Raw genomic sequence first — 20476 nt, 5'->3', positions numbered from 1 at the left:
GAGGTGGCTCTAACTTTGCACATCTCGTTCCTTTTGAGCTATTGCAGTTCTGCTTTCCCCACAGAACTCAGCATCTTCTTTGATGTAGGCACACCATGGTGGGCAGTCCTGTGCCAATGTCTCTCATGTCTCACAACTGATTCCAAAGTTCTTCAGAGACCTTGAGGGTGTCCTTGTATTGCTTCTTCTGACTACCATGGGCACATTTGCCTTGTGGGAGTTCTCTATAAAATAATCTTTAGGCATCTGTACTGAGCTGACCTCTCTTAGTAGAGTTGGAATGCTTGGCAGTTCAGCTCAAGAGAAGATTTAGTGCCCGGTACCTTCTCTTGCCAGCTGATCTTCGGAATCTTCCTAAAACAATTCAAATGGAAGCTATTCAGTTCCTGATATGATGCTGCTGGACTGTACAGGTTTCACAGGCACACAACAATGGGTTTGTAGACCTTCACTTTTATAGGCAATCTAATACTTCTTCTCTCCCACAATTTCGTTTGGATCCTTCCAAACACTGAGCTAGCACTAGCAATGTGTATGTCAACATCATCATCTATGTGTACATGCCTGGAAAATATACTGCGAAGGTAGCCACAACATTCAGAATTTCTCCATTTGCTATAACCAGTGGATGGTGTGGGGCTGGCTGGTGGAGAACCTCTGTTTTTTTGGTGTTAACTGTGAGGCCATAATTAGCACAAGTGGCAGAGAATTGATCCATACTTTGCTGTAGCTCAGCCTCAGAGGCTGCATTGAGGGCACACTCCTTTGCACACAAAAAGTCAAGCTCCTTCCACTTTAGTCTTGGCTTGTAGCCTTTTCAAGTTACATAATTTACCATTAGTATGGTAACTGACCTTGATGCCACGTTTGCCCTCTTTGAAGGCATCAGATAACATTGCTGAAAACATCATGCTAAAAATCCTGGGAGCAAGCACACAGTCTTACTTCACTCTTGATAACTGGGAAAGCACAAGAGGATCACCTATTATCCAGAACCCAGGTAAACAGGCTGTTGTGAAATTGACGTACAAAACTGATGAACTCTGGGCAACCAAATTTTGACATAATTTTCCACAAGCCCTCACGACTGCCAGTATCAAAGGCCTTGGTCAGATGAACAAATGTTGTGTTCAGACCTCTGTTATATTGGCATTTCTCTTGAAGTTGTTGGGCAACAAATACCATGTTGACTGTTCCTAGATCCTTCCTGAATTCACACAGGTAGATGACTATCTTCCAGGGGAAGGGTCAGCCTATTGTGGAAGAATCTGTCAAGAAACTTTCTGGCAATGACTAAGAGAGAGACACCCCTATGATTGTCACAGGACAGTTTATTTCCCTTTACTTTATAGAGATGGACAATGGAGGCATCCTTGAACTCCTGGGGAATAACTTCCTCTAGCCATATAACCTAAAGATTTCATTCATCTTTTGTATGAGCCATGGACCCCCTGTCTTGTAAATCTCAGGTGGAACAGAACAGCAGCAGGAGCTTTGCCACTCAGAGGAGCCTAACGACATTCACAGTCTCTTCTTCAGATTGAGAGAGATTGATTTCAACCTGAGGTAAATGGTCAATAGCTTCAGCATTGATTGATAATGGTCTGTTGAGAACACTATGGAAGTGTTCAGTCAATCTCTCCATTGCTCATCAATGTGGCTCCATCAGCACCAAGTAGTTGAGATGCGCCATAGGTCTTTGAACCATAAAAAACCTTCAGGACATCATAAAAGCACTTTGGTTTGTTACTATCAGCATAAAATGGAATTCCATCTGTCTTCTTACTAAGTCAAGAATCCTGCATCTCTCTAAGCTTCACTTGCACTTTACTTTTTTTTTGAATTGCTTATCTTTTTTTACTAAATTATTTTATTTGTTTTCAATGTCCTACAATCACTTCCATATAACTTAGATTTTTTCCTCTCTCCCCCTCCCTCCCTAAGATGGCATATAATTTTATATAGGTTTTACACATACATTCCTATTAAAATACATTTTCACCTTAGTCATGTTGCATAGAAGAATTAAAATGAATGGGAGAAAGCATATAACAAAACAAAACATAATACAAAAAAAAATGATCTGCTTCATTCTGCAATCAAATTTCATAATTCTTTCTCTGGTTGAGGAAGGCATTTTGCCTCAAGAGTCAATTGGGAATTTTTTAAGTCCTTGCATTGCCATGAAGTACTAAGTCTACCAGAAAAATTCCTTGCACAGTGTGGTTGTTGCTATGTACTAAGTTCTCCTGGTTCTGCTCCTTTCACTCAGCATCAGTTCATATAAGTCTTTCCAGGCTGCACTTTTGATGAAGTTAACCACTGCCTTCTTAGAAACAGATGAACTATCTTGCTGGTAAACCCTGTGGAGTTCTTGTTTTTCATTTAGCAGTTTCTGAATTTCCTCATCATTTTCATCAAACCAATCTTGATCTTTGTGAGTGTTTTGGCCCAGATGAGTAAACGCAGTGCTGTACACCAAATCTCTGAAAGCTGCCCAGTCCTGTATGAAGACCTGGAGCCCTTCGTCATCAATACTATAGCCAACTGTGTGTTGGTTCAATTTTCTCTCCAAGTTAGCAATAAACTCTTTATGCCTGGAGAAGTACTTTAGCCCATTGACATTAAGTCTTCAGGTAGTTTTCTTGCCTTGGGGCCACCACTTTTGTTGAATGTGAATGTTTAGCTTGAAAAGGAAGTCTATGATCAGTCCAGCACTCTGCACCACACATTGTCCTCATCTCTCTCACACCCTGTCTCTTGTCTTTACAATGATATAATCTATTAAATGCAAATGTTAGCGGTGAGGGGTGTACCCTCATTTAGGTAAACATTGCATTTAGCTAAACAGAAGACAATGTTTGTGATGGGAACGTCATGAGATGCACAAGTCTTCAGTAGTAAATGACTGTTGCAATTTCCGATTCCATTCCTCCCAAGGATTTCCTGCCATATCTGATAGTCTGAGTCTACTCCTGCATTGAAGTCATCCAGAATTATAAGCTTATAAGCTTGTCCTCTTTCAGTATATTGATGATGAGGGTCTCCAGGTCTTCATAAAAATTTTTCCTTGACCTCATCAGGGATCATCAAGGTGGGAGCACAGGCACTGATGATGGTTGCATGGTGTTTTCCTCCAAGTGGCAATCACATTATCTTGAACTAGCTGTTCATTCCTTTTGGGAGGCATACAAGCTTGTTCACTAGATTAATTTTGGTTGTGAAACCTACACCAGCTTCACAATGCTCCCTTTCATTGAGGCCACTCTAGAGAAACATGTAGCTGGCTCTGACTTGAGTGAGCTGGACTTCATTTGGCAGCCTTGTTTCACTCAGGGCTGCTATTTGGATAGGATGTCTGCTGAGATCCCTTCCAAGAGCTGTTCATCTTTCAAGTCTAGAGGATTTCATGTTGTTTATAAGTGTGCACACATTCCATGTAACAACGGTGAGTGGAATCATCTTCACAAAAGATTTGGTACATTTTTTTTGGTGTTTTGACTACAGGGTGGGATTCCTACTTGCCTTGGTAAGCAGGCCAGAGTTGGGGCTTATACCCCAAGCAAGCAATCAATAAGAAAAAAGTGCCCATACACTCCAAAATATTTATAGCAGCTCTTTTTGTAATAGCTAAGAATTGGAAACAAAGATGCCCATCAGTTCAGGAATGGGTAAACAAAGTGTGATATGTAAACAGAGTGGAATATCAATGTGCTGTAAAAAATGAAGTATGGGATAAATACTGAGAAGCCTGGAAAGAGTTACATGAACTGAGGAGAAATGAAGTCAGCGGAGCCAAGAAAACCATCTATACAGTAACTAAAACAAGGTAAGTGAAGAGAACAGTGGCACACCACAAAGTCAAAAGTAGACGTAACATGAGTGTAAAGTTCAAGCAGCATTAGAGGAAAAGCTAGAAGACACTCCTGACCTAACCTTCTGCAGAGGAGGAGACACACAGCTGGCACACACTGCCCACAGTTTGGGACTTTTTCAGTGCATCCATCAGTTGTACTGGGCTTTTTTCCCTTTCTAAAAATACTGTTTGTTCTAAGGAATGGCTGACTGTGCACAGAACATCGCTCATAACCTTGGACTCTATCTGGAGCACTGTCATCCCAGAGGCCAGCACTGAGTTGAGTGGCCATTCTGCTGTAGTCTCTCCTCACAGGGACTAAGATCTAGGGTTGGAAAGGACCACAGATACCATTTAGTCCAATGCTCCAATTGACAGAAGAGAAATCAAAAGCCTGAAGAGGAGAAGATCCTTGCTCAAAGTCACAGAATTTTGCAAATCTAGACTGAAAGGCAGGTGGAAAACTCTGAGGTCCCTCACTGAGGAGAATGCCCATTCCTGACTCCACTCTCCCAAATGAATCGAGAAATCCCAGAACCTCAGAGCTGAAGAAAGGCCTCTGTGACCAGCCCATGTGTTTCAAAGTGATGTTGGTTGATGATTGGTTGTCCTCAGTGAGGTCACAGAGTTCAATCAAAGATATATGAAACCATCCTTCCCCACTATTATGAATGAAAAGACATGAGAGATTGAATTTTTGGATAATTAATAGTCAATTTATTAATTAGACTAGCTAATAATCAATAAATTGATGACCAGTGGTTTCTCTTGGCAATTAAAAAAATATGGAGAGCCTGAAAGCTTTAAATAATCCCCGAAAGGGAATTCCCTTGACAACTGAAAAATCAACCCTTACTGGTGGATGTTTCATGAGGAGGTAGGCTAGAAGTCTTCAGTGCTTCCTGCTGAGAAGTGTCTGGATCACGAGCCTTAGCCACCTCCAGCACTCTGGACAGGGGAATCCAACTCCATCCAGACCACGCTTTTCTCCTTCATTCGCTGGCTACCCTAAACTCTAATGGAGTACCAGGAGAGGGGCACATTTCCTCTGGGGTAAGGGCTCACCTAGACTGGATTCTGTTTATTCTCCAGACACAAGCACGCATCCAAGATTGAAGTGCACATACCTCAATAGCTAGAACAATCTCATCAATCAGCCATGTCCTTTAGAGACAGACTTTTTACAGGATCTGGGCCCCAGTGAAACAGCAACACAGATGAAGAAGCCTGGATCTTTGTTTGAGAATTGCTTACTAATATAACAGAAAAATGATTTCTCTCACCATTCGTATCCCTTTCTTGGCCTCGAGCAAACGCCTGCCTCTGAGGACATTTCCCAACCTTGTCAACATTACAGCTCTGTCCAGAATGGGTTGGACCCCTTGGGTAGTGGGGCTTAGGACTGGATTCAGCTTCTGGTCCAGGCCCGCCTGTCCCGGGGCAAGGAGCTCTGCAGTTAGGAGGCTGAGAAGAGGCCGGCCAGCATGTTCTGAGCTTGCCTTCCCACCAGCTGAATCATCCCCAGGCGCCTTTCCGGGCGGTCGGGGTTCTCTCATTCTGTTTTCCTTCTTCTTTCCTGTCTCTGTCTCTCTTGATTGGAGGCCAGGAGCACCAAGCAGTGCAGACTCTAGGTAGAACAGGGTGAAGAGAGTCCCCGGGGAGACAGGGCCGGGGCACTGGGAGGAGCCTGGGGTCCAGGTCCGGACAGCAGGGCTCAGGGTACCCACGAGGGCGGAGTTGTCCAAGAACGCCTTTGGAGCCGGGGAGCCGCCGTCAGCACCACGGCCAGCGCCTCCTCCCAGGCCGGCCCCACCAGGCTCGCCCTGGCAAGGGAGGGTGATCTGGGCGCCCGGGCCTGCCTCTCAAAGGCCCCGCTTCGCTCCTGCAAAGGAGGCCTGGGGGGGCGAGCCCCGGAGTCCGGCTGGGGCCCAGGGGGGCCTTTGGGCCGCGGGCCTCCAGAGCAGCGCCCCTGCGGGCATCGGGGCAGTGCCCGGGAGGAGACTGCGTTGGGGGAGGCCGCCGCCCGCTGCCCGCCCCCCGCCCGCGGCACCCAGGGAAGGCCGGCGGCTCTCCTGGGTGTTACGGCTGCGGGGACGCTCCCTTCCCAATCTGATCGGTCGGTGCCCATGGGGGCGGCAGCGCTGTGGGGACTCGAACTCGGGATCTTCCCCCTGATTGCCCCTCCCCCCCGCAAGCCCCGCCACTTCCGGGTCCCTGGCTGGCTGGACCCCGGAGCGGGGAGGAAGCCGTGAAAAGGGAAGGGACCCCCCCCCCCCCCCACCCCGGTCGCTGTAGACCACGCCCACACCCGGCGCACAGGCGCAGACATGGCTCCGGCCCCCGCCGCGCGCAGGCGCAGCTGGGCCCCACCATCAGCGCGCAGGCGCCCTGGCGCCGTGCCCCGGAAGCAGTGTGGCTGAGCCGGCCCCGGGAAAGCACGTGGGTCATTTGGCCCAGCGGCTCAACATGGTGGGGACTCGGAGCCTGCGGAGAACGCGGGGATCGCGGGCGGCGGCGGCGGAGCAGGCGGCGGAGCAGGCGGCGGCGGAGCTGAAGCTGGAGCCCGCGGAGGCGGCGGCGGCCGAAGACGAGCGGGGGGCCGCCGGGGCGGAGGAGCGAGCCCCCTCCCCCGCCGCTGCCCCTGCGCCGCCGACGCCTTTGCTGCAGCAGAGCCGGGACTTCCTGGACCTGTTCTGGGGCATCGCCAAGCCGGCCCAGGACGAGCGGCTGGCGGCCACGGCGGCGCTGGTGGAGCGGCTGCGGACGCGGCCCCAGGTGCGGCCGGGCCGGGGGCCGGGGGGCCTGGGATCGGGGCTCCGGGGATCGGGGATCGGGGAGCCGAGAGTCGGGGGTCAGGGCGCCGGGGGCCGGGCCTCATTCTCCCCTCCTCCCCCCTCCGCCCCGCAGGGGGCCGAGCTCCAGTACGCCCTGAAGCGGCTCATCGAGGGCCTGGGCGCCACGCGGGAGGCGGCGAGGCCGGGCTTCAGCCTGGCCCTGAGCCAGGTGAGGGGGGCCCTGGGGGAGGGGCCCTGGGGGAGGGGCTGCTGGGGGGGACCGGGGCGGGGGGCCCTGGGGGAGGGGCTGCTGGGGGGGGCTCCGCCTAGCGCGCGCTCTGGCAGGTGTTGCAGGCCCTGGAGGACGTCCCCTTGCGCAGCGTCTGGGAGCAGATCCGCGAGAAGCACGACCTGGAGAGGAAGGTGAGCCCCCCCCATCCGGGTCCCTGGAGCCCCCCCCCCCCATCCGGGTCCCTGGAGCCCCCCCCCATCCCGGTCCCTGGAGCCCCCCCCCATCCCGGTCCCTGGAGCCCCCCCCATCCCGGTCCCTGGAGCCCCCCCCCCATCCCGGTCCCTGGAGCCCCCCCCATCCCGGTCCCTGGAGCCCCCCCCCCATCCCGGTCCCTGGAGCCCCCCCCCCCATCCCGGTCCCTGGAGCCCCCCCCCATCGGGATCCCTGGAGCCCCCCCCCCGTCCGGGTCCCTGGAGCCCCCCCCATCGGGGTCCCTGGAGCCCCCCCCCCCATCCGGGTCCCTGGAGCCCCCCCCCCCCATCCGGGTCCCTGGAGCCCCCCCCCCATCCGGGTCCCTGGAGCCCCCCCCCCCCATCCGGCTCCCTGGAGCCCCCCCCCATCGGGGTCCCTGGAGCCCCCCCCCTGTCCCGGTCCCTGGAGCCCCCCCCCATCCGGGTCCCTGGAGCTCCCCCCCCCTGTCCGGGTCCCTGGAGCCCCCCCCCATCCGGGTCCCTGGAGCCCCCCCCCCCTGTCCGGGTCCCTGGAGCCCCCCCCCATCCGGGTCCCTGGAGCCCCCCCCATCCCGGTCCCTGGAGCCCTCCCCCCCCCCCCCCCCATCCGGGTCCCTGGAGCCCCCCGGGCGCCTAGGACTCGGGCTCACAGCCTCCCTGTCCTGCAGAAGCGCCTGCGGAACGCCGCCTTCGGGACCGTGTTCGGGGTCCTGGCCTTGTTCCAGTCCGGCCGCCTGGCGAAGGTGAGCGGGGCAGGGGCCCTGGGGGGCTGAGGGGCCGCACCCGTCCTTGCCCGCTGCCCACCTCCACCTCTGCCCTTTCCCTGCGCAGGACCATGAGGTCCTGGTGGAGGCCGTCCAGCTCCTGCGGAGCCTGGCCCGGTACCGGAACCACCTTCAGGACCTGCCTCATCGCACGCTGGTGGACATCCTCCGGGAGGTGAGGCCGGACAAGAGCAGCTGAAGGGCCCGGCTTTACGGAGAGGGAACCTGAGGCAGCTGGCCGCTCCCGGCGCCCCCTGCAGCCTTGCCTCTCCCCCTCAGGTCTCGGAGCCCGTGTTTAAGGCGGCCCTGTTGAGCGTCCTGCAGGCCGACTTCTCCTCGGCCCTCAGCAGCCCTGACCAGCTCCAGCTCCTCCTGGTGGGACTGCAGAGGTTCCCAGGTGTCCTGCAGCCCAAGAAGCTGAAGAAGCTGCTGGGCTCTGCAGCGGTAGTCACCGAGGAGACCGTGCCCAGGTGTGGCTGAGTGGGGGGAGCCTGGGCCAGCCTGGCAGGGAGACAGATGGCCAGGGGCAGCTCCTGGGTCAGGCCTGCCGGGTGTGAGAGAGCTTGCCTCTCGTGGGCGTCCGAGGCTCTGAGCCTCTGGGTTTGTCGGGCACTTCCCCATGCAGGTCGCTGCCCTGACAGCTCGGGCAGCCCCTTCTCCCCTTCTTGGGCCCTCCGTTTCCAGATCCATCCAGTGGCTCAGACTAGAGTCAGGACTCCTCCCTTGGGGTCCCAGGACGTATTTATACTTTCTTTTTGTTTGCAAACTTCTCTAGGTTGGTGGAAGTTTTAAACGCTGCAGCTAAGACTGTGAAGAAGGAGAAGGTACTGCCCCCTGTGGCACTGGATCTGATGCGCATCGCTCTCCAGGAGGGCACCTTTGAGCTCTTTTGGAAGGGTGTGGTGGAGGATGGGCTTCTTCAGGAGCATTCTGGGCCCAGCAGGTGTGTGTCTGGCAGGCTTCCCACCCCCCTTGTCCTCAGACACCTGAGCCAGACCTGGCCAGGCCCCTCACATGGCGTCTCTCTAGCCTCAACTTGTCCCGGGGGGGGGGGGGGGGGGGGGGGGTGCGGTCCCATAAGTCATCAGGTCAGGCGAGCTTCACTGGAATCGAAGGACATTGGGGGCATGGTGGTGGGGAACAGACCCTCTGAGGAGGAAGAAGAGGCTTTGACGCCCTCGTCCCTCCCCAGTTACACGGCCTTCCGCCTGCTGGGCAGTGCCCTGCCCTTGCTATCATTGGAGCAGCTCCACATGGTCCTCCACGGAGAAGTGATGCTTCGATATGGTGACCACGTGCTCTCAGCCCAGGTAGACGCTGATGCGTATGGGGTGGGGGGAGTGGAGGGTGCAGAGCCAGCTTCTAGCCTGGCCTGGGAAGCCAAGGCCAGGGAGGGGCACAGACCTGAGCTGGAACACTCCCTCCCTGATTGTCCTCGTCCTCCAGCTCCCTTCAAGGTTCAAGTTTGCCCCAGAGATGGAGAAGTACGTGGGTTCCTTCCTGGAGGGCTGTACAGACCCTGAGAAGCAGCTGGCGGTGCTGGTGGCCTTCTCCTCCCTCACCAACCAGGGTTACCCGGTGGTGCCCAGCCTGTGGTCAGTGGTGAGGCACCTGCGGCCTGAGGTGTTGCACCGCTACAGCAGCTGGCTACAAGACATGTTCCTACGGCCTGATCTTAGCTGCTGCCTCGACTTCAGTACCAGCCGGCAAAAGAAGAACGCGGTGGAGGCTGAGAGTGGGCGTGTAGTGACGTGAGTGCCCAGGTGCCCCTTGAGAGGCGTTGAGGGCAACACTGCCTGGGGATAGCTGGCATCAACCTGTCTGTTCTCCCCTCAGGTCTGAGAAGTCTGTGTGTCGCTTGCGAAAATGGCTCATTCAGAGACTGACCAGCATCGTGGAGAATCCCCAGGTGACAAAGGATGAAGCCTTCATCATGGGCATAGCCAGGTGGGAGAGCCGGGGGGGTCCTACCGGGTACCAAGCCTGGGGGGTATGGGGAGCAGACAGATCAGAAGCCTTAAAGGCAAGTTCTAGCTCAAGAAGGCACCACCCACTGGACCTCAGGTGGCCTCTCCTCTTCTGCACCTCTCTTCTCGCATCCGTTAGATGAGGTTGGTTGCGCTACACGACTCCCAAGGCCCAGTTCTAAATCCATTATTCTCCCCTTTCTCTGTAATGAAGGTGCTCCCAAGTCAGCACACTGTCTCCACCAAGGCAGGGCAGCTCCTTCTTTACGACTTGGCCCAGGGTTCTGTGCAAGTTTGGGTCCATTAGGCCTTGACCCCTGGTTTTCCTGGTTCAAAGACTTGCTCTCTGTCTGCTTGGTCCCCGGTAACCTTGTCCTCCACTTTAGCCTGTCAGTGTGATACCCAGGAGAGTGAACCCAGAGGTTCCCTGTGCACCCTGGAGTTCCAGGGTGGGGCCCAGGAGGAGGCTGGGAACCAGTGACGAGGGGGGATGGAAACCAACTGCCCCAGCCCACACGGTTAGCCCGAGAGGAGAGGCAGGCATGGAGCACCCATGCTCTGGGCCTGTGCTCTTTAGACCCACTCATGTCCTCCCTGACCACTGCCTCTGTTTGCAGTCACTTTTTTTCCTGTCCCTACCAGGTTCTGTTTTTTCCATTCATTCTTTGAGACAAAGAAACTTTCCAAGGACATTCCTGAGTCAGAGCAGCAGATCTCTGTGCCACTGGACAGTGAGAGCAGGGACATCTCTGGGAACGCCTTCTTCAGGTGGGTCCTTCCTGGTGGATTTGGGCAGTCACTGAGTAAGCGCGCACTTGGGGTAACTCTAGTTAGGGTGAGCACCATCTGAATGCAGGGGAGGGGATGGGCACCAGTGCCATGTGCCGCAGCTTAGCCTCATCCCCCTGCAGAGGGGCCCTTTCTCCTGACTCCTGCCTCCTGCCCCCTCCCCGTGGCTGCCAGATGCAGCTACCTCTCCCTCTGCTGACCCTGACCTGAAGGCCCATCTCTGACCCACCCCTCAGGTCCCAGGAGCCGACTGGCTCCCCAGTACCTCCCTTGGGGCCCCTTCTCAGCCCAGCCTCCCCTGCCCACGGCCCTGCCTTGTCCTGGCCCCCGCTGCTGTGTAATAAATGCTGGCATCCTTGAACTATAGTGAGAGGAGTAGAGCAATCACTCCCACCTTACAAATGGGCAAGGTCGGAATCGTCAGTGAAATGCGGGGCCTGAGGTCGTGGGGCTAGTGTCAGAGCCTGTGCTGTCTGTGTGCTTCTAGGTACTGTCCAGGCAGTGGGTTCTAGGCCTGGGTTGGGTTCTAGGCTGGGTGGCGTGATGGCTGACCTGCTTCACCAGTTTGCTGCAGACCCTGAATTCCCTGCCCTTGCTGGGAGAAGCCCCCAAAGCAGCACTAAGCCTGCCCAAAGGGAAGGCTGGCCACGGCGTGATGGCGGATGGCCAGCTCTGGATCCAGCACCTGGTGCAGTACGCGGACTTCCTGCTGTCCCACAGTAAGAATGTCCAACTTGTGAAGCCCTTCAGTGCGGAGGAGAAGGCTGCCTGGGATCGGTGAGCCTGGGGAGCCTGGGGAGGGAGGGTAGTGTGCCCTCCCAGGGCCCCTGCTGACCCTCGTGTCTGCAGGATGCTGCAGTCCACAGAGCTCCTGCAGCAGCGGGTCAAGAACAGGCATGAGGCTGAGATCATGGCCTTCCAGCAGCTCCTACTCCTGGTGGGCATCCACCTTTTCAAGGTAGGTACCCCCTGGTACTGCCCCCCAGAGGCAGGTCTTCCCCCAGTGCTGTTCCCATCCTGCTGCACCTCCGGGTGCAGGCCAAGTGGGGTTGGCCTCTTTGTGGGTGTGTCTGGGAAGCGGGACTGGTATTGGTCCTGTTTTATAAATGTGGTGACTGAGGCCGAGATTGGCAGCAGGGTTGCACACCCCAAGTGCCGGGGGCAGGAATGAGTCAGCATATCTGGGGGATAATATTTCCAGTTTCTGATCTTTGGCTTGCCTCTCCCCTCTGGACCTCTGCTCCTGCTGTCCAGGCTGGGGTTCGGGCTGACAGGTGGTTCAGGGTCCAGCAAGGTGGGGGCCAAACAGCCTTATGATCCCCAGACCCTAGCCACCTCAGGAGTCACAGCTCCCGTTCTCTCCTTTCTTCCAGGCACCTGGTGAGTGCGTCAGCCTCTTGGATGACCTACAGAGCTGCATTGAGAAAGCCCTGGACAAGAAGGCCAAGAAGGCCAAGAAGGTGGCAGCAGCCGGTGAGCCCAGACACCAGGCCCAGGGCAAGTGGCAGTCCCCATCGAGCAGGCCCCTCCTGCCCTGTGTCCCCAAGGAGCAGGCCCCTCCTGCCCCGTGTCCCCAGGCAGCAGGATGGTCAGCTCCAGCCCCTCCAGAGTCTGGTAGTCCCTGGTCACTGCATTCAACAGACCCTCAGGGCAGTGTGTGGCCAGCCCGTGGGGAGGAGGGGGATATAGCATAGCCAGGACTGGGGGCCTTGCTGGCCACGTTGCTCCGGGTTTGCCTGGGCCTGACCTGCAGCTCTCTTTTGAAGGTGCGGAGGAGCCCCAGTGGGTGGAGGTGATGGTGGAGATCCTGCTGGCGCTGCTGTCCCAGCCAAGCCGCCTCATGCGCCAGGTCTGTCGTGGTGTGTTCACCCGCGTCTGCCCACACCTAAACAGGAAGGCTCTGCAGCTGATCCTGGATGTGAGTTGGGGCCTTGGGCTGGCTGGGGGTAGAGGCCACAGCACCCTGCCTGGGAAATCACCCCACCCCCTGCTCATCTCCAGGTGCTAGACCCTGACCAGGAGGAAGATGGGACAGTAGTGGTCATGGAGGAGCCTGGCCAGAAGAAGAGGCTGGAGGAAGCTGGGGAGGTAGAGAACAGGCATGGGATGTCTAGGGGCCAGGGATGAGGGCACTGTGGATGGGGCACAGGGTTGGGACGAAGCCTGGCCTGTGCCGCAGGATGAGAGTGAGGAGGACTTGGACGGGGATGAGGACGAGGGCAGGTCGGATGACAGTGAGGCAAGTGAGGACGAAGACCAGGCCAGCGCCAGTGACGAAGAGGTGGATGGTGGCTTCCGGCAGCAGCTGATGAATGTGCTTCAGGCGGGCAAGGCGCTGGTGAGTCAGAAGGCTGGCCTCAGGTGGGGATGGGCACAGGGTTGTCGGGGCCCTGAGCCCCCCAGCAACATCTGCTTCTGCCAGGATGCCGATGGCGAGAGCAGTGAGGAGGAGCTGGACGATGATGCCATGATGGCCCTGGATGCACGTCTCTCCAGCCTCTTTGCAGAGCAGAAGCTGCGTGCGCAGGCCAAGAGGCGGGAGAAGGACGCGGTACAGAAGGAGAAGAACCTTCGCTGTGATTTTAAGATCAAGGTGGGGTAGGGGGCAGGGCAGGGGGCAGGGAAGCAGATTGTGGGAGTCCAGGGGGCAGCTTCCCACCACTCCAGTCTTGCAGGTTCTGGACCTGGTGGAGGGGTTCCTGACCAAGCAGCCTGAGAACCCTCTGGTTCTGGAGCTGGTAGAGCCACTGTTGGCTGTCATCGAGCGCAGCATGAGTCGCAACTCTGCCAAGCAGGAGCAGGACTTCCTGCGCAAGACCGCTGACATCTTCACGTGAGTATGCTCCTGCACCTATGGGCAAGGGTTGCATCCTGTGGGACACCCGTAGAGTTGGGGGGAGGTCCTAGCACATGTGAGGGGGGGCCCCCCCCATCTCTCCCTGGCAGGAACCAGCTGTGCCGAGCCAAACAGTACTGCCACAGTGTGGCGGACCGGGCCGAGGACCTCCATGCCATGCTGGAACGGCTGGTGCAGCAGGCTGGCCGCCAGGTGGATTCTGCTGTCGCCCTCTACCACTTCAGGTGAGGGGCCTCGAAGGAGCTCAGGTGGGGCAGGGCCAGCTTTGCTGCAGGTGGGAGGGATCCAAGCTTTCCCAGACCAATCCATAGTTGGAGGCCTGAGCCTGTGCCCCCTTCCTTGTGCCCTCAGCGCTTCCCTCTACTTGCTCCGGGTTCTGAAGGGGAACACCGCCAAGGCGCCAGCTCCCCTGTCCCCAAAGAAGCAGCGGAAAGTCAGCGTCCTCCCCCAAGCGGAGGTGAGCCCCTTACATCCCTGGGAAGGCAGAACTGGGAAAGGGGGGAGGCTTACGCAGGCCCCACTGCCAGACCAGGAGGTGTCTGGCCAGCTGGCTGGTGTGCCCAGCTCCACTGGACACTCTTGTGCCCCTGTAGGGCTCCAGCTGCCTGGACCTGGCCCGAGTGACACACCTGTACACTGAGGCACTGACCAGCTTCCTGTCCAAGCGGAACAGCCCTTTCACGGCTGCTATGTTTGTGGATCTGTTCACCCGTCACCCGGTGAGTGTGAGCTCTGTGGCTTCGTGCCTCCAGCCCTGGGGATGCGTGTCCTTAGGCCTGGGGAGTCTTGGGTGGTCCCTCCTGGGAGTGTGGGTAGGGAACAGTGGGCGCCCTAGCTGGGCAGAGTAGTGTGGTCAGTGGTTGTCTGTTCTCTCCCCAGATGATCTGCCAGCAGCTGGTCCCCGTCATCCTCCCGTTCATCACCACTGGAGTCCGGCCTTATCACCAGGCAAGTCTTGGACAAGGCTGGGGGCTTGGGCCTTGGGGCACCAGACAAAGGGCCTGCTTCCCTGCCTGGCCACTGCTTCCGTTTCCAGCCAGCAGCAGGGTCATTGACCAGCAGGAAGGGGCCTGTGGCATGAGAAGGGGACAAAGGGTGGCTTGGGGCCTTCATTGATTACAGAAGGTCCAAAGGGTCTCAGATCTGCAGCCATCCCCCCAGAAGCCCAGGGTCACAAACCCAGGGGTCTTGCCTGTGCCTGCATATCTGACATGAATTGGCCTCAGCTCTGGACTCTGCCTGGGCTGGGAGCAGGCCCTGCCACAGACCCCTGGGAAGGAGGGAGCAGCCAGCTGGGGCACTTGGGGCTGGTGACCACCAGGGACACAGTCTCTTCTTCATGACCTTTCAGGCCCAGGCTTGCTTGATGCTCCTCAAGGCCCTGCAGATGCGGGAGCTGAAGCAGGCCCTGGAGGGCCCGGCCTGGCGGGAGCTGATTGGGGACAGCGTCAGGCAGACCACTGAGGTATGTGGGCCATGCAGCACTGCCCTGCTGCTGGGAAGCTCAGACTCCTTGTTAGCACCCAGGGCAGCTACTGCATGACTCTCTCTTCCCTCAGAGTCTGAGAATAGTGGGCAAGGCCGTGAACAAAAAAGCCCGCCTCAAGATGTTCAAGGCCTTGGAGCTCCTCGTGTTCCTCATCAGGACTGTGAAGGAGGAGGTGAGGTGGGGGACGGGGGGTGTAGGGTCTGGGGCTTCCCCTGGAGATGTCCTTCCCTCAGTCTGACTTCTGGCTGGGAGCCCTCTATCTGCCCTGGATGCCCTGCTCTGCCTGCAGCCATGGGGCTCCCTCATCTCTACAGAAGCTGCCCACGGGCCTGGAGGCCCCCTTGGCCGTGCTGCAGACGCTGCAGCAAAGTGACTGCCTGGGCACCACGGGCCGCCTCTCCGACCTCACCTGGCAGGCCCTGAAGCTGCTGGGCATCCAGTATGTACCTGGGGCTTGGGGGGGTGGGTGTCCAGGGGCAGGGGTTTCCCTACAGGGCACTCACACGGGGTTGCTCACTTATAGGCGCCCCAAGGAGGACAAGGTCAGAGCCCCTCAGAGCAAGGATGTGGCCCTTGAGGAGCCAGGGAGACGCAAGAGGAAGAAGGGCTTCCTCCCCGAGACCAAGAAACGCAAGAGGCGCCAGGAGGGGCCTGCAGCCCCTGAGGGTGGCAAGGAGAGACCTGCTGCCACTGCCACCACTGCCACCACCACAGAGGGCGCAGGGAAGAGGAAGAGGAAGAGGAGGAGGAAGCCAAAACAGCGTCAGCCACCGCCAGGGCCCCAGGTCAATGGTACCACGGAGGGTCCACGCTCACCTTTGGGGACCCCTGCCCTGAAACCCAGCCAGACCAAGGCTGTGGTGAACAGAGCCTCAGGGAGCCCAGCACCAGGCTCTGAGGAGCCCAGAAAGGACTTCCAAGGCAGGAAGAGGAAGGGCGTACTGGATGCTGCTCCCCCGGCCACCTCCCTGGAGAAAAAGGCCAAGCTGCCTCCCACAGTGGGGAGCGGTGGCCCCAAGGCCCAGCTGCGAAAGAAGCTGGGGACCAGGGGAGGCCCCCACTGAGCACCAGAGACTTTATTTTTGTACCCCAGTCCAATAAAGCTGGGCTTAGTCAGGCCTGTCCACTCGTCCTCCCCTGGAGCCCCTGGTTCGTGGCTGTTGGATGGGGGCTCAACAGAGGGGCCCTGTTTGAGTGAGGCCCTATGGCTGAAGGGATGGGGTACTGGCTGAGAAAGCAGGAATGAGAAGAGGGGAAAGGCCAGAAAGGTCTGAGGTCCCGGGCCCAAGACCACCCTCTGTGCCCTGGAGGATGGAGCCAGAGGCCCAGTAGTGGGGGCAGGACAGTGAGGGCACAGCCCGCGGGTCACGGTCCAAAGCACCGAAAGACTGGGGAGGAATTGGTGGGACAAAGCTGGTTCTGTTTGGGGCAGGATAAGCTTGGGAGGTGGGCCTCAGAGCCCCCAGTGTCTTAGCCATACCCAAAGTCTAGGTCCTCAGGAAGGGCTCCCAAGGAGCTCATGGCCTAGAGGATTCCAGAGGCCTCGCTAACTCCTCATAGAGATGGTCAGCAGCTCCAGAGCAGCCCTTCCTTGGGGGAACAGGCAGCCCCCCCACCAGGGACTGTCCAGGGCCTTGACCCCCAAGAAGTGACACTGACCAGCGGCTGGCCTTAAATAGCTTTATTAATTTACATAAAGGTCTCTGGTGACTGCACTCATCCTCTGAGGTCAATTCACAGTCCTGGCTGCTCCAGAAAATCAGCCACTTTGCTCCCTGAAAGAAATCAGGAAACCTTGAAACAGAGTTCTTGTACGACAAGAAATCTTGGCCCAGCTGAGTGGGGAGGCCCCCTCACCTGCCACTGCCCCACCCAGGGCCCACCTGGCCACATCCTGCCTCCTGTTAGCCCCGCTGTGGGGGTGTGGGGCTGTTTCCCATCCATCCAATAGACCCAGGGGTCCTCAGGTGGCTGGCCCTGCTGCAGGGCACAGGAGACCTTAGGCCTGTGGGTCTGGCGTGGGGCCGCCCAGGGTTGGTTTTGCTTGTCTCCCCCTCAGAAAGCCCCCATTACAGGGTATTAGAAGCCTGATGGGAGATCCTTCATGCCCACAGCCTCCCTGGGCGCCCTGCCAGGGCTGCGGGGAGAGGGGAGTGGCTCCTCTCTCAGAGATACAGGTGTCCCCTTCCATGTGAACAAGCCTAGGTGTTGGGGTAGCAGCAGAGCTGGGGACACACCCTGCCACAAAGTCCAGGGAAACGGTGGGGTTGCTGGCTTACAGTTCAGGGGGCCCATGAGCAGGTAGGGAGAAGCTGGCAGAATGGGACCGTGGACCATTGTGGACCCCTTTTTCTGGCAGGTCTTGATGGGGAGATCAGGGGAATTCTGCTGCAGAAAGGCCCTTTGGACCAAGGGCATCTCCAGGATTATGGGATTTGTCATGGGGACCACTCGTGAGACAGATGCAAACAGTAAAGATCCCAGCTAAGCCGGTCCGTCCTATTCCTAATACGGTGGGCCTGCACAGCCATGGCTACCCCCTCCCTCATGGCCTGCCCTCTGGGAAGTGAGGAGGGGGATTGATGGAGCTTCAGTGAACTGGTCCCAGGGAGAGGCTTGAGAGTGTGGGTTGCGCAGCTGCACATCCTGGCCCTGGCTCCGGGGAGAACCTGATATGGGTTGTCTTTAAACCCACCCCCCCCTCCCCCAAAGAAAACCGCACAGTGTCAGACACATAGTAGGCAGTTCCTAAATGCCTATGGATTGACTGTGTGAGCCCTCTACTCCAGAAACCATACCCTGTTGCCTGTGGATCTCTTAAGAGTTAGGGGTCATTCCCACAAATTCTGGTCCTGCCCAGAACCCTGGCCACCCCTCTAGAGCCTTTGCTAGTAGGAGGACAAGCTGGGCCTTGGAGATGAGGCCAAACTTCCTGCCAACAAATGAAGAGGAAGGGACCCTGACCCTCCTGGCAAAGCTCAGCCTCAATTCCTGAAAGTGATCAAAATTTGGGAAATTCCTCTGCCGGGAAAGAGCGTGGGGGGAGAGGGAGGGGAGCCTCCAGGACTGGACACTGGGCCAGGCTCTGCTTCCTGGACTGGCCCAGGCCAGGCCTTCAGGCGCATGGGTCCTGCCTGCCTGCCACTTTGTGTTTCCAGGGTGGGCATGGGGCTGTGTGGGGAGCTCCCACCAGTCCCTCCCCAGGGATCCTCCCATCTGCTACCAGCCTCAAGTCCCTTACCTGGCCCAGCCCCTTCTCTTCCCCAGAAGAGCAAAGCACTGGGCACATTGCCCTACTTGGCAAGCAGGAGGCCTGGATTCTGATCTTGGAGCCCACACTAGCCATGGGACCTTGGACAACGTGGCTCCCCAAGATGGGCCTCCATTTCTGCCTCCCTAAAACTGGGACATGAGAGCACATCCCAGGAGGTCCATCAGATCCAGGCTTGATGCTGAGAGATGAAACAGGACAAGAAGGGAGCGGAGAGGGACTTGGGAGCCTGAAGCCCCTCAAGATTCTGCCTTTCCACCTCCCCAGCTCCTCATCCATTGAAGGTCCTCTTTGGGAATGCTAGAAAATCCAGTTGTCTATATGGGCCTTGGGGAGTGGCAGGTCAGGGGCTGCCAGGGCTGAGGGTCAGCGGCCACCCCAGGCAGATTTGTCTGAAGTGACGATGCTCCCTCCCCCAATTAGGCCCACTCATCCAGGCAGGGTGCCAGGAGGGTCTTTCCTCTGGGAAGCCAGCGCTGCCTCTACAGGCCACACACACATTCATACACGGACCTCTGTAGCTTGTGAAGTGTGTCCATGGGGACCCCCATTTGTCAGCAGCATCTGCCACATGGCAAAGGTGGGGGTAGTGTGGGGGGTATCCTCTGAAAGCATCCTGAACATCTGAATGTTTTGTCTGAGGTTCAGGGCCCCAGGCGAGGTGGCCACTGCTCACGCTGCTCTGTGTGGCCACTTCTGGAGGTCATGGGCCCTTAGACCAAAGCAGGCCCGATCCTGGATCCTGGCCTCCTGCCCTGCTCACTGAAGGCTCTCCACCTCCTCCTTTGGACAGGGCCCAGAGTTCTCATCTGTTCTTCCTTCCAGGACACCTGGAGAGAGGAAAGGGAAGGTGGGGGCTGGAAGCCGGGGCTCCTCCTCTCAGGGGGTGCCCAGGGTCACCAAGCTAGTAAGCGTCTGAGGTAGGACTTGAATGCAGGGTTTTCTGACTTCAGGTCCAGCACTCTACTGTAGCGCCCCCTAGCTGTTGTACCCTGAACATCAATCCTTATGAGCATCCCACCTGAAAGACACCCCCCCCCCCCAGGATCCCCCTACTTACCCCGTTCAGACTTTCACGGATGCTGGGGGCATCATCAGCTGATTCACCCTGGAGAAGAGGGGGGTGTCAGGGGGCCAGGCCCACCCAGGACAGCCAGCCCTGGGACTCCCCTACCCTAGCATGCGTTCACACATGCACACACAGTGTGTCCACATGCATACACGCATATATATACACGTGTGCATACTCACACACACACACACACACACACACACACACACACACAGAGCCCCCCGGGGCTGACTGCCCAGGAAGATCTCCAAGCTCAGCTCAGGGTCCCTGAGCCCAGCGTGGCAATGCCTCTGGCACAGGATAAAGGGCTCTGAATTGGGGGCAGAGAACCCAGCCCATGCTCGCTGTGTCAGAGTGACCCTGGGCCTTCTCTCACACCATGGGCCTCTTTCCTCATCCCTAAAATGAGGGCATTGGACTCAGTGACAGCATCCTCCCTGCCCAGAATCTGGGCCAGTGACTTGTGGCCCCAGCTGAGCTCAGAGCCTGGACAAGGGCTCCAGGGAGGAGGACCACAGGAGGCCCTGTGGAGGATGAACTTGGGGGAAGGCTCAGAGTGGATGTCTAGGGCGCTGCTGGGCTTGGGCCAGGGGGCAGGTGCAGGGGGCCTCACAGACCTCTGGGGTGGGGCTTGGAGGCTGAGCAAGCAGCCACCCGGAGGCCCATCTGGCCTTCCTTTTTGTGGCTCGGTTTGGGAGCCCCCCACCATGCTCCCACAGTCTTCCCTGTATCTGTTCTGTGGGTCTGGGCAGCCAGGCTGGGGAGACTGCACTGCATGGAGGGAAGGTCTCTGAGGGCCAGGCTCCTGGGAGAGTGACTGAGACAGAAAGACCTGGGAACAGGGCCTGGGATTAAGGCCTAGGAGCAGAGGTGTTGGGAACCAAAGCAGAGACCCTTCTCCCACCCTGGCAAAAGGACATGGGGGGTGGGGACTGAAAGGAGACAGGAAGAGGAGAGAGGGGGGAAAAAGAGGGAGAGACAGACAAAGAGACAGAGACAGAGGAGAAAGAGGGAGAGAGACGGAGGGTAGAGAGAGAGAAAGGGGAAAGAGGAAGAGAGAAGGGAGAGACAGACACACGGGGCAGGGAGGGAGAGAAGAAAGACAGAGGGAGGGAGGAGAAAGAGGTGTGGAGGGAAGGACAGACAGACAGATGGTGGGTGAGGAAAGACCACCA

General features: G+C 57.6%; 2 protein-coding genes across 7 annotated transcripts in view; one reads left to right on the top strand and one right to left on the bottom strand.

The window, feature by feature from the left end:
• Positions 1-6294: 6294 nt before the first annotated feature.
• Positions 6295-16090, top strand: MYBBP1A (MYB binding protein 1a). Of its 2 annotated transcripts, none has more exons than XR_011969220.1 (27): positions 6295-6631; positions 6764-6859; positions 6976-7053; positions 7761-7835; positions 7924-8031; positions 8136-8326; positions 8632-8799; positions 9049-9166; positions 9303-9607; positions 9693-9803; positions 10466-10591; positions 11177-11389; positions 11462-11570; positions 11986-12085; positions 12379-12530; positions 12614-12700; positions 12792-12950; positions 13035-13205; positions 13288-13445; positions 13559-13693; positions 13821-13926; positions 14063-14188; positions 14349-14417; positions 14821-14934; positions 15029-15130; positions 15248-15397; positions 15482-16090. XR_011969220.1 is itself a non-coding variant. In XM_072618970.1 (27 exons), exons 1-27 carry the CDS (start codon positions 6323-6325, stop codon positions 16020-16022), a joined length of 4152 nt encoding a protein of 1383 aa, XP_072475071.1. In that variant the 5' UTR covers positions 6297-6322; the 3' UTR covers positions 16023-16090. The 2 variants fall into 2 exon arrangements, 1 of the variants encoding a protein (XP_072475071.1); XM_072618970.1 differs by having other exon boundaries at positions 6297-6631; positions 15273-15397.
• A 534-nt stretch (positions 16091-16624) lies between these two features.
• Positions 16625-20476, bottom strand: part of SPNS2 (SPNS lysolipid transporter 2, sphingosine-1-phosphate) — a 47861-nt gene continuing 44009 nt past the window's right edge. For 3 of the 5 annotated variants that reach the window (XM_072618976.1, XM_072618978.1, XM_072618973.1), the window contains 2 exons: positions 19290-19337; positions 16625-19059 (listed from right to left, as the gene is read on the bottom strand). Coding sequence is in view for 3 of the 5 variants with exons in the window: in XM_072618973.1 (XP_072475074.1) it covers positions 19295-19337 (43 nt within the window). In the remaining 2 variants the exon portion in view is untranslated. The remainder of the gene's footprint in view (positions 19060-19289; positions 19338-20476) is intronic. The other 2 variants (XM_072618974.1, XM_072618975.1) reach the window with 2 other exon arrangements.

This window comes from Notamacropus eugenii, chromosome 6, assembly GCF_028372415.1.
Source record: "Notamacropus eugenii isolate mMacEug1 chromosome 6, mMacEug1.pri_v2, whole genome shotgun sequence".
Taxonomy (NCBI): Eukaryota; Metazoa; Chordata; class Mammalia; order Diprotodontia; family Macropodidae; genus Notamacropus; species Notamacropus eugenii.
The sequence above is the reverse complement of the archived record's forward strand: the minus strand, read 5'-3'. Positions and strand labels throughout refer to the sequence as shown.

What these genes read in the sequence shown, in the direction of transcription:
- MYBBP1A (XM_072618970.1), top strand. Translation starts at nt 6,323, where the DNA reads ATGGTGGGGACTCGGAGCCTGCGGAGAACGCGGGGATCGCGGGCGGCG. An exon ending in GAGAAGGCTGCCTGGGATCG is followed by an intron (nt 11,390 to 11,461) that starts GTGAGCCTGGGG and finishes TCGTGTCTGCAG; the next exon opens with GATGCTGCAGTCCACAGAGC. An exon ending in TTCAGGCGGGCAAGGCGCTG is followed by an intron (nt 12,951 to 13,034) that starts GTGAGTCAGAAG and finishes TGCTTCTGCCAG; the next exon opens with GATGCCGATGGCGAGAGCAG.